This window comes from Equus quagga, chromosome 7, assembly GCF_021613505.1.
Source record: "Equus quagga isolate Etosha38 chromosome 7, UCLA_HA_Equagga_1.0, whole genome shotgun sequence".
NCBI lineage: Eukaryota > Metazoa > Chordata > Mammalia > Perissodactyla > Equidae > Equus > Equus quagga.
The window spans coordinates 16,851,103-16,863,346 of NC_060273.1; the positions used below are offsets into that span (position 1 = coordinate 16,851,103).

Here is a 12,244-nt window from a genome sequence, read left to right on the forward strand (position 1 = left end):
AGGGAGGATTAGACCTGATAGGGTGGGGTGTGTGGAGGTGGACTCAGTGTTTTCTGTGCAGCTTTAAGCCTCAGGGACTGGCAGAATGTGGGAAGTAATGATGATGGAGAGGCAGATACTGATATGGGGGCAGGGAATGAGAAGTGGGAAGTGCGGTTTGAGGTGCTGCAGGAATGATCAGATGGACTTGACCAACCAGCAGATAAACATGGGAGAATTCGCATGGAGAGAGAAGACCAGACCCAAGGTGCCATTTTGAGAGCTACCTGAACTGATGTGCTTGCTGGAGAAATGGACGTGAAGGAAGAGGAGAAGTGAGAGGAATGGTGAGGGCAGACCCTTGAAGGACTGCAATGTTCTGGAGCAAGCTGGGTGAAGAGCAAGCAGCTGCAGCAAGTGGAGAATGTTCTATGGAGAAGTCCTTAGGTTGATCCAATGTGTACCAGGGTGAAGGGAAAGTATTTTTAGGATGGGAAACTTTGAATATGTTTATGGACTGAGGGAGTAGAGTTAACAAAAGGTGAGAGATTAAAAATACAGGAGAAAAGATTTACTAGATTAAAGATTAATAGGGAGGGGTCCCTAACAGAAGGGCAGGGAAAAGAGCAGAATCCCCAGTGGTTGTGGGGAGAGAGGTAGACTTTGAGAAGTGGAGGGGCAAATCTGCTTCTGAGCAAGGGTGCGAGTGGAGAGGCAAAGAGAATTTTTAGGTGAAGGGAAGTACATTGAAGGAGTTCATGCAGGTGACCTCAATTATCATCGTGATGTTTACCTAGCAATAACAGCAACTGCTACCACTTATTGAGTGTTTTTCTGTGCCAGCCTCAGGGCTAAGCACTTTATATACTTCGCCTGTATCATCTCATTAGTATTCCCAACAATTTTATGAGGTAGTAACTATTAACCAAAACTCCCATTTTACAGATAAGAAAACTGAGGCTGAGAGCGGCAAGTAAACCACTAATAAATGTCAAACGTGGGATAAGAAGCTAGATCTGTCACATTCCAAGGGCTCTGTTTTTAAACACTTCATTAAATAGAGTAAGCACACACACACACACACCCACACCCCAGCTGCCTGGCCCTGGCAAAGCCAGGATCCAGGAGACCTGAGCTTGTTCTGGTTGCTTTAAATTCTCAAAATGTATATTCTGGGTCCCAAGTCCACAAAATTTGATCCACAGGTCTGGGGAAGGGCTTGGAAATGTGTATTTTCTTCAAGGTTACGTCTTGATGTGATTCTGTTACAACAATTGATTCAGTGCTACATACTCTGAGAAACCCAGAATCAGGGTTATATTATGCCATTGGCTTCTTTGCAAAATAAAATATTTCTTAGCAAGGACTAGCTTTTGAGCTTGAAACATGAGTTTCTTCTGGGAGTTTAGTCTTCTTACCTGGACAATGACGTTGGGGTCAAACCGGGGCAAATGATGGATAAAGACCGTAGACCCTGCTGTCCATGCTTCAAACATGGACGCCAAGACAGCCAGAATCCAGCCTGGGTCTGACAGGCACCAGAAGACATCAGACGTCTTCAGCTGCAGCAATTTCCTGCTAACTCCAAAATACAGTGGCCTCAGCTATGTGATCATGGGAGGATGTGACCAAGGGATTCTGGTTTTCGGGGAGAAACCCACCCATTTCACTCTCAGTTCATGTGTTTGGCGTGGAGCTCCAGACCCACTCCTATCCCAGGTCCCCAAAATATGCCAAATCATATTTCCTAGTCACATGTGACTTCAGATGGTTCAGTCATAACGATTCTTAAGGCTTCTTCTGGAAATGCTGGAACAAAGTCTGTTGTTCTTTTCCTCGATTGGAATCTGTTACTGATATAGTCCTGGGTGATGCTGGCAGCCAGTATGGAAAAATAAGGGATGAGCCTTTCTGAGAACAATATCAAAACATAGCAGAAACAGAGCTGATAGATGGAGAGACAAAAACCTAATCCAGAGACTATCTTGCTATGTCTGAAGCCGAACTCTGGAGGGCCCTGCTTCATGATCCAATAAACTCCCTTATTCACTCTTTGGCTTAGTGATGTAGATTGGGCTTTCTGTCATTTGCAACAGAGAAACAGAGAAAGAGAGAGAGAGACGTAGACAGACCTAATTAATACTCCATCTTGGCAAAGGACTGGAAACAATTAGCCAAAAGGCAATAATTGAAAGGTGGAGTAGAGAAGGTCTCTCATTTCTCTACCTACTCTTACTGTTTCCGAGGGACCTCTGAAGGGATAACTCCTTGAGAAAACACAACTTAGCAGACTATGGCTTTGAGGAGCTTTTCTATTAGTAGGAAGTGACTTTGATAAGCCATCCACTCTCCTTCATCTCATCTCTCTTAGGATTGTAGCTCACCCACAGGAAATTACTAACTAGGAAGACCTCTCTTCTGAGCTTCAGACCCAACTACCCACTGACCACCTCTTCTGGGGTGTCTTTCAGGAACCGTCCCCCCTCCACCTGCCCACCCCTGCTGATCCTAATCTCTCCTGCCTCCCTTGTACTAATTCTTTCTCCTCCAGTGTTTCCTGTATTTCAGTGAACATCATTACTCTCCTTGAAATAGTCCAAGCCCAAAATCTGGGAGTCACTATGGACTTTGCGCCTCTTATCTCCCGCATCTAGCCAGAAGATTCTATCTCCTAAAAATCTCAAATGTATTAACTTTCTTCTTGTCTCTAGCATCTTGTCCAAGTCACCGTCATCTTAGATTATTCTAACACCCTCTTACTGGTCTTTATAACTCCATTTTAACTTTTTCTAATCCATTCTCCATCTTGCACGCACAGTGATCTTTTCAAAATACAAATCTGATCAGGTCTCTCACTTGCTAAAAATCTTTCAATACCTCATTGTTTTCTTAATAAACTCCAAATTCTACATCAAGGGCCACAAGCCCCTGAATGATCTGGGCCCTGCTCACTTTCCCAAATCCTTCCACCTGTCCCTCACCCGCCACCCTGAGCACCAGCTATTCCCAAGTCTCTGCAGTTCTACGAATGCTACTTTTGGTATCTTTGTGCCTTTGCCCTTATTTTTCAGACTGCACAGAAAGCCCTCCCCTTCTTTCCACCCCTATTCCTCCAGGGTTTTTCTACTCAATTGTTACCATTAGTGCAAATACCCACTGCCCACAAGAAGCCTTCTCTGCCCCTGGTCTGGTTAATAAGTTAGAAAATATATAGAACTTGGTCTAGTCTAATTATTACTAGTTGGGGGAGGGGCAGAGAAGGTGTTTGGTTTAAAGTTGATTAAATGATTAACCCAGGGCTACAGCTTCAGCCTGTATGATTCCTTGCTCTAGGTTAGGGGCAGGGGCTTGGTGTGGCTTGGTTCCAGGTATGATTTTCCCTAAGAGCTCATGATTGGGAAACTCCAAGTCTGATTTGTCCATAATGGGAGAAAAGAGAGGACCTGTCACCTCAGGTCACAGTGCTAGAACATTCCGTCTTTCCCCACCAAACCCTGCAACCACTGACAGGGACACAATGGCTTGTCATTTGTGTGGTTTGCAGAATTCCTACTGCCTCCACCCTCATTTCCTCCACATCTCCTGTGAACGTGCTCAGGCAGGACCCAAATGTGCGTCCTTTCATTCAGAGGCCTCTGTCAGCAAACACTTAGGATTCCCAGCCTTCACCTCTTAGGCCCTTGGTGGTCTGAACGAGAGCAGAAGGGAGAAACAGGATGGAGTCCATTCTACTTAGAGCCCCTTTCCCAGCACACACACACAGACACCCACACCACCCCAGGTCTGTGGCCCAGCCTCTAAGTCGGTGCCCTCTTTCCTACCATGAAGGGAAGGAGGATCGTAAGGCAAGTCCCTGGTTGTGTTTTGCCATCTTGGGCAAGCCCGAGGTCCCACTGGTGAAGAAGAAGGCCATTGGGTCCATGGTCTTTGACTTAACACAGGTGTGATCTGAGGATGCTGATCTGCAAAGGGATTCAAAAAAGGAGAGAAGTCATGTTTCCTGTTTTTCCATCCTCTAGGGGAGTAAAAGAAACAATATGAGCCTCAGAGTTGAAAACTGGGGGTTTGCAACACTGGAAGAAAGACTGGTTCTCCCAGTGTTAGGCAGCAAATGGAGTTTTTGAGCGACTTGGAAAAGAAGACTGAGATTTCTTCATTCAAAAAATGAGGAGGGGCTGGCCTGGTGGTGTAGTGGTTAAGTTTGTGTCTGTCCGCTTTGGTAGCCCAGGGTTCACAGGTCGGATCCCGGGCATGGACCTAGCACCGCTCATCAAGCCACACTGTGGCAGCATCCCACATAAAATAGAGGAAGACTGGTACAGATGTTAGCTTAGCAAAAATCTTCCTCAAGCAAAAGGTGGAAGATTGGCAACAGGTGTTAGCCCAGGGCCAGTCTTCCTCACACACACACAAAAGATGGGGACAATACATCAGATTATTTTTTAGTTGAGCAAACATTGAAATACCACCAACTATGTTTCAGATAATGCTCTAAATGATTTACAAATAAGAACCCAATCTTCAGAGCAACCCTGAGAAGTGGGTACTGCTCTTATCAAGCCCATTTTGTGGGTGAAGAAATGCAGGCTCAGAGAGCGTAGGTAACTTGCTTGAAGACATATAGTCAGAGAGTGGCAGAGCCAGGGTTCAAACCCAAACAGTCTGATCCCATGGACTGTGCTCTTTATCACACTGCTGTTTGTTTTTTACACAAACCAGCTTTACATGAATTTAACTCCATGACCATGGTGATGAGGGGTGGGGAAGAGAAAGTGAGGGAGAGTGAGAGTGAAAGAAACATATCCAGCACCTGCCCTGGTGTGAGCCTGAGATGACAGATAGAACCTGCAGTTCCCTCAGTCGGCCTGGACTCCTGGGAGCTTCTCCTAGACTGAAAGTCTCTTGGGGCTTCTATGATGGTAAATGTAGGTTTCCTATACTGTTCAATCAAAGAACTACAAATCATATCAGTGCTGGAGGGAACAATAGCTCTACTGGTCTTGCAGAGAAATGGTACCCTACTGACTCTGGGCAATTTAAGGGATTTTTAAAAAGCATTCTTTATTTAACTATTTCATTTAATTCTCTGACTTCAGAATCTAGCATAATTTTTGAATTCACTGTAATACTTGCCTTTTGGGGTTGAAGTAAAGAGCTTTAAAAATGAGAGGTTACCTCAAGAAAGCAGACCCAGAGTCATTTGTCTGCAGGATATGAAAAATGCCTGAAGACTCACAGAGTCAGAGTTTTGGAAGTGGAAGGGGATCTTCCTAACCTTCAATACTTCCCTAACTTTTCCTGCAACATGTCCCTAAAGGCACCCAGCCCCTGGGAGATAGGAAGTGTTCGCTCCCAAAGCTTCCTGCCAGCAACAGCCTCAATGTTTCTTGCAGTCTCCAATATCACCTTAAAAATTCATTTTAATCTTTCATCCAACTCCTTCATATATTTATTTATTATGTAAAAATAATATTTTAGATTTCTCACCTACAAAGAAGACATAACACAATAACCCTCTGACTTTAAACATCTCCTTTGCACAGTCCCAGGGTGATTATACTTTAGTGAGAGAAGCAGAGAAGTTCAATTTCCTTATATTACAGAGAAAGCAACCACAGCCAAGAGAGAGGAAGGAACCAGCCCAGGGTCACACAGCAAGGCAGTGGAATAGCCGAGAAGAGAAGTTTTTTGGTCTCAGACCTGGTGAGCTTCCCACCACTGGCTGCCTGTCTACCAGCACTTGGGAGTGGAGGGTCTTCCCCCACCATTCCTCAGAAAGCACATCTATCAGACCAGAAACTCACTTAATAAGTGATCGGAAGTCCAGCCACCCTTCACGGCTGTGGTCAGATACCAGGAACTTGATTTTCAGAGCAGGACACTCAGAAGCCACAGAGTCCACTTCTGGGGCAAGGGTATCTGTGGTTATGATCCCCTTGGCTTTAGACACCTGTAGTCGGTAGAGAATGTCCTTGGCCTTCATTAGGGTGGTCCCTGGCATGAAAACAATCCCTGGGGATAAGAAAGGAAATTTGTTTCAGTTTCTCTCTCACAACCATGGGCTTCAGGCATGGCTTATCAACATAGAAATCCCCTAACCTCTTGCTTGCAAAGTACAGTCTGCAGGCCAGCATCATCAGCACCGCCTGATACATAGAACATCATGCCCCACCTCAAACCTACTGAATCAGAATCTGCATTTTAACAAGCTGCCCAAGTGATCTCCATGCATGTTAAAATGTGAAAATGCTGCACTAATCTTTTCTACACTAGATGGATCCAGCCGGCAGACAGGTGGATCCTACTTTACACAACTTTACATGGGATCTGGGAATGTAGATGCAAGTAGGACAGTGTCCCTGCATCAGGACTAGCTGCATCACTGCCCCCACCTTTCTCTTCTCACTTCCCTCTCTGTCGGTTCCTTGTTGTAATCTTGAATCTCTTCTCTTTCCTTCATTCCTTATATCCAAATGTAACCTCATTGTCCTTTGAAGTTTCCTCCTTTCCTTTCCATCATCCAACACCAACACTTAGGTCAAGCCTCTGTGTGTTTCTCTCAGATTCTAATCTCTCCACAAGATGCCCTGCTCTGAATCTTCCTACCACCCATCTTTCATATTATCACCTGCTTAAGTTCCATAGAACACTGACTTTTCCCCTCCACATTTCTTCTCTGCACTAACACCTGTGGCCTCTCTCAGGAAAACGCTACATTCCCCATCCTGACATTGAAGGCAGTGCCCACTCTTCACCTTTCTCTCCCACAACTCTATTCTCTATTTCAAAATGACCATTCCTCATTATCTAGGCTGCTCCTGACTCTAAGTCTTTGCATGTGCTATACCCATTCATGGAATTCTCTTCCTTTGCTTCTACTCTTCTTTAATTCTACCCATCCCAGGGGGCTCTGCTCATGTCTTGGATTTCCCATGGGCCATCTCTTAGATCTACAGATGACACAGTTTCTCTATGCTCCCTCTGTCGTTGCTATTAGTTCTTGATTCTACATGATCTTGATGGATTAGCCATTTTATTTGTGAGAGAGTATGAGTCAGAGAGAGAAATATGAGCAGAAGCATGACAGCTTGTTGTATGAACATGCACAGAAGAACTGAAGTGATTAAAAAAAAAAATCCATGAATCCCAGACTGATTCTAAATTATATAGCTAAATAGATAGATAGTTATTTAAAAGGAGAAGGGAAATCTCTACAGAAAAATTCTAACTAATAAATTTAGAGAGAATGATATAAATAGAAAATCCTCATAAAAAACCACCATAATAATAGTAAATTTAGTGAAGAATCATCAATGGATACTCAAACCATAGGGTGAAAGGCTGTTGGGGAAAGGGATATTCACACAGCCTCATAAGTATTACACCACAGATTACGTGTTAATTACAAGGGGAAAAGGTACCTTTACAAAGGTGGATGCCACCTTGCTAGAGTGATAAAACAATATCACTGGTGATAGGACAAACCAACTCATATACCACCTGATGTGATGCACTGAGAAAGACACAACATCGCCCATCTACTACTCCTGCCAAAAATGTTTAACCTGAATATAATCAAAAGCAAGAGTCAGAATTGGAAATTCTGAGGGATGTTCTATAAAACAACTGGTTTAGATACTTCAAAAATGTCATTTTCATCCAGAAAAGCCTAGGAACCATTCTAGATTAGAGACTGAAGAGACATGACAACAAAATGCAATGCATGACCCTTGATTAGATTTTGAATTTAAAGGGAAAAAAAGGCTATAAAGGACATTATCAGGACAATTGAGGAATTTTGACTATGGATGTATATTGGGTAACTATATTGTATCAGTGTTAGATTTCTTGTATGTTAACTCTGTTGTGGTTCTGTGAGGAGAATGTTTTGGATCTTAGCAGATGCATATTCCAGTGTTTATGGGTATTTATCTGGTATTTATGGGTCTCACAATGTCTGCAACCGATTCTTAAATTATTCAGTGGGGAAGGAGGGCTTAAATATGGTAAAATTTGATGAATAACAATTAATTAATATTTTTTAAAAGTAATAGTACCTGAGACGGTGCAAGAGAAAATGTGTGTGTGTATGTTTGTGTATGTGTATGAATGGGAAAGAATTATGATATTGGTTTTGAGAGTGAGTGAGCATGAGGGAGAGAGTGAGTGACAAAGAATAAAAGAATATATGAGGGAATCTGAGAAAGAGAAAGACTGTGAAGAAGAAAGAAGGCAGGGTAAGAGAAAAAACCTAATATTGCAGGACCAATTGACTCTAGGTCAGCCCTAAGGTCTATTGTGGTCTTTCTGAGTCACTGACCTGTTCGGATGCAGCCCACAGTCACCAGCCACCACTCAGGCACTCGAGGCAGAATCAAGGCCAGATGGTCTCCCTGTCGCAGGCCACCGGTTTGCGTAAAGACGTTGGCTGCACGTCGGGTTAAGTCTGTCATCTCTCTGAAACTCCACTTCACTTCATCCCCTTGGTCATTCACCCACCACAGGGCTGGGTTTGGACCTCTCTTGCCCTCCTGGTCAAGATCATACACCATGTTACTTCCTGCTTTGAAGGAAAAGGGCGCTTATCCACTGCCATAGTCATATTCCAGTGTGAGCATAGCTCAAGGACTGAGACCCCATTTTAAAGCATTCAAGAGCCAAGAGAAGTTAGGAGTGGGTGTGATGCAGCCAACTTCTTCTGGCCTAGTGTAGCCACCTTCTCTCAAGTCACATAAAACCATGAATAGCCTTCGTGTCTTCTATTGAAGATTTAAAGCTCCTTTCTCCCAGGAGTCTGAGCTCCATATAGACAGTGGGTTCCCCTCTATGCCTCAGTTTTCTCATCTATGAAATGGCAACAATAATACTACCTAGAAGGTAGTGAATTTTAAATGAGTTATTTAAGTGAATTTAAGTTTATTTAACAGTGTATTTAAATTTATTTAACAGTGTCTGGCCCAAGTAGGTGCTCAATAAATATTACTATTGTTATTATTGCTACATCATAAAATAAAGAAGCTAATTTAGTTCCTGAAGATTTTGGGGAATTTATTTTTAAATAAATTACTTCTAGGGGTGAAATCAGCAAGAAGACAACTCCAGGCCCTCGTTCCTTCAGAGAAACATCAAGTAAGTAAACAACAGATCAAAATGGTTTCGTGGGAGCTCTTAAAATAATCAAGGATCTGCAGCAACCCACAAATGCCCAAACAATAAAAGTCATACTCAAAATGGAAGGAAATTTTGTGATGTTTTTCTCTCTTGCACTACCCCTTCTCTGATGTGGTGCAGCATGGTCAGGAGGAAGCCACCCATTTCCCATCCCCTTTATGGGACAGAAGGAAAAAGAGTGTAACTTATTTGCAACATTCTGGCTTGTCTGGGGGCTGCTTAAGGGATTGGATTCTGTCTCATCTGACTTGGTGCTCAGATGGGAGTGGTGGCATAGTTTGAATATCAGGTTGAAAGCATCTGAAAGCAGTCACAGATGCCATGGTGTGTGAAGACTGTAGCCACTTAGGGGCAAGAAACTACAGACAGAGGAATACAACAGAACATCTAAGGCCCCAAGAAGATGCAAGGATAAGAATTTTATGGAAATTAAGGCATAAACATCAGCCATGTGCATGGGAAAATTGGGGGAAAAAGAACATGCGTGGGCCCAGGAAAGAAACATGGCAGGAAAGACCTGAGAAGGCCTTAAGTTTTCACACTGAGAAAATTCGTAATGGTCTTCTCCTGCATGGAGCCAATCTGCAAAGACTGAGCAGGATGGCTGCTTTTTTTCAAATGTTGAGTTTTCCACAAAAGATCACAAGGTCTACAAATAAACAGGAAAATATGGCCCATTCAAAGGAACAGAATAAATCTCTAGAAACTGACCCTAGAGAAACCCAGGCTTCAGCTACTAGACGAAGACTTTTAAATGACTGTCTTAAATATGCTGAAAGACCTAAAGGAAAACATGAACAAATAACTAACACAAATCAGGAAAATAACATATGAACAAAGTGAGATGATGAACAAAGAGAGAGAAATTACAAAAAAGAACCAAATAGAAATTCTGGAGCTGAAAGATACAACAGCTGAATCAAAAACCTTGCTAGAGGGGTTCCACAGTAGACTCAAATAGGCAGAAGAAAAGATCAGGAAACTAGAAGACAAGTCATTTGAAATTCTTGAGTCTGAGGAGCAAAAAGAGAAAAATGAAGAAAAGTGAATAGAGCCTAAGGGACTTAAGGAACATCAGAAAGTAGACAAATATACATATTATGGGAGTCCTCAAAGAAAAAGAAAGAAAGAAAAAGGGACTGAGAGCTTATTTGAAGAAATAATGGCTGAAAACATCCAAAATTTGAGTAAAGACACGGATATACACATACAAGAGGCTCAATTAACTCTAAGTAGGAAAATCCAAAGAGATCTACACAGAGACACATTATAATCAAATAACAGAAGCCAAAGCGAGACTCTTGAAACAGCAAGAGAAAAGTGATTCATCATGCATAAGAAATGCTTATTAGGATTATCAGTGGATTGCAGGCCATAAGGCAGTGGGATGATATATTTTAAAGTGCTGAGGGGGAAAAAACCTATTAACCAAGAATTCTATATCCAGCAAAATTATCTTTTGAAAATGAGGGAGAAATTAGGACATTCCCAGATAAACAAGTTGAGGGAGCTTATCTCCACTAGACTTTCACTGTAAGAAATGCTATGAGTCCTCAAGTTGAAGTGAAAGGACAGTACAGAGTAACTGAAAGATGAAAATATGAAGCTCTTTGATAAAAGTAAATACATGGACAAATATAAAAACCAGTATTATTGCAATTTTGATTCATAACTCTGCTTTTTATTCTTTCAGAAAATTTAAAAGACAAAGCATAAAAAATAATTATAAATCTATGTTAATGGATACATAATACATAAAGATGTAATTTGTGACATCAATAACATGAAGTGGAGAGGTGAGATGGAACTGAAAAGGAACAGATTTTTGTATGTGAATGAAGCTAAGGTGTTATTAGTTTACAATAGATTGTTGTAGCTTTAGGATATTATATGTAATATACACAATATACAGAATATACAAAAGGAAATGAGAATAACACCAAAACGCATCACTAAAAAAAAATCCAGCAAGCACAAAGGAAGGCAGTAAAAGAAGGAATAAGGGACCAAAAGCTATGACATCAAGAAAACAATTAACAATATGGCAATAGTAAGTTCTTCCCTATCAATAACTACTTTAAATGTAAGTGGACTAAATATCCCAATCAAAAGACAAATATTGGAAGAATTGATTAAAAAACAGGATCAAACTATATAGTGTCTATAAAATGAAAGAATATGATAAAACCAATTTAAAAAACTCTCAGAAATTTTCTTGCAATAAAAATTGCTCACAATATAATATCAATTTTAAAAAGCAAAATCATATTTACATTATAATCCAAATTTATATTAGTAATATTCACTCATTCATTCAATATTTCCAAGTTCTCATTTTTTCTAAGGCCAAATGTTTTTAGAAGCCATTACATTCTTAGACCAAAACGATACAAGGATGAACAAGACACACATATATGCACATATGTAAATGGTTTTAAATATTTATGGCCAATTTTTGTTTTCTTGTTTAAATCAACTTTCTATTTTACTATAATTAGCATGCTTTTTTTGAAGATTTATTTATTTTTATTCCCCAAACAAACATATTCAGACTAAAATTCAGGCAAGGCAGAAGCTTATGAAAGAAAAGATTCTTATAAACAGAAAAATTTCTTCAGATTTCTCATCACATTTTCACTCCCTGAATGTTAACACTGATAATTGTTTGGTGTATATTCTTCCAGGAATTTTTTTCCACTCGTGAAAACATGATCCTACTACCTTTGACTCAGATGATTGGGACAAAGAATGTATCTCATCTGTAGTAAGATTATATATATATATATATATATATATATATATATATATATTCACATCTATGAAAAAATCACTGCTATGAAAAATATTCTTGCCCAATAGATTAAAGAATATTAGCAAATATAAATCACTGGTGTGCACTGCTTATACAAGGTGAGAAGAGCATGTAATATTCCTCTAGGAGTTTTTAAAATGATGGAAAAGCTGGTGTATCAAGGTAGAAAACAACTGTTGTTGCTTAGAATTCAGACAGTATTTTAGCCCTTCACTTTCGCAACTTAGAGAAGACATTGCTTAAGCAGTTATGGATTTTTGCACTAAGGATTAAGCTGATAAC

At 40.9% G+C, this 12,244-nt stretch overlaps 1 protein-coding gene across 4 annotated transcripts in view; it reads right to left on the reverse strand.

Moving 5' to 3' along the window:
* Positions 1-12,244, reverse strand: part of ACSM1 (acyl-CoA synthetase medium chain family member 1) — a 53,409-nt gene that overhangs the window by 27,671 nt on the left and 13,494 nt on the right. For all 4 annotated transcript variants that reach the window (XM_046665857.1, XM_046665856.1, XM_046665854.1 and 1 more), the window contains 4 exons: positions 8,300-8,510; positions 5,784-5,991; positions 3,801-3,941; positions 1,398-1,557 (listed from right to left, as the gene is read on the reverse strand). In XM_046665857.1, the coding sequence (XP_046521813.1) occupies positions 1,398-1,557; positions 3,801-3,941; positions 5,784-5,991; positions 8,300-8,510 (720 nt within the window). The remainder of the gene's footprint in view (positions 1-1,397; positions 1,558-3,800; positions 3,942-5,783; positions 5,992-8,299; positions 8,511-12,244) is intronic.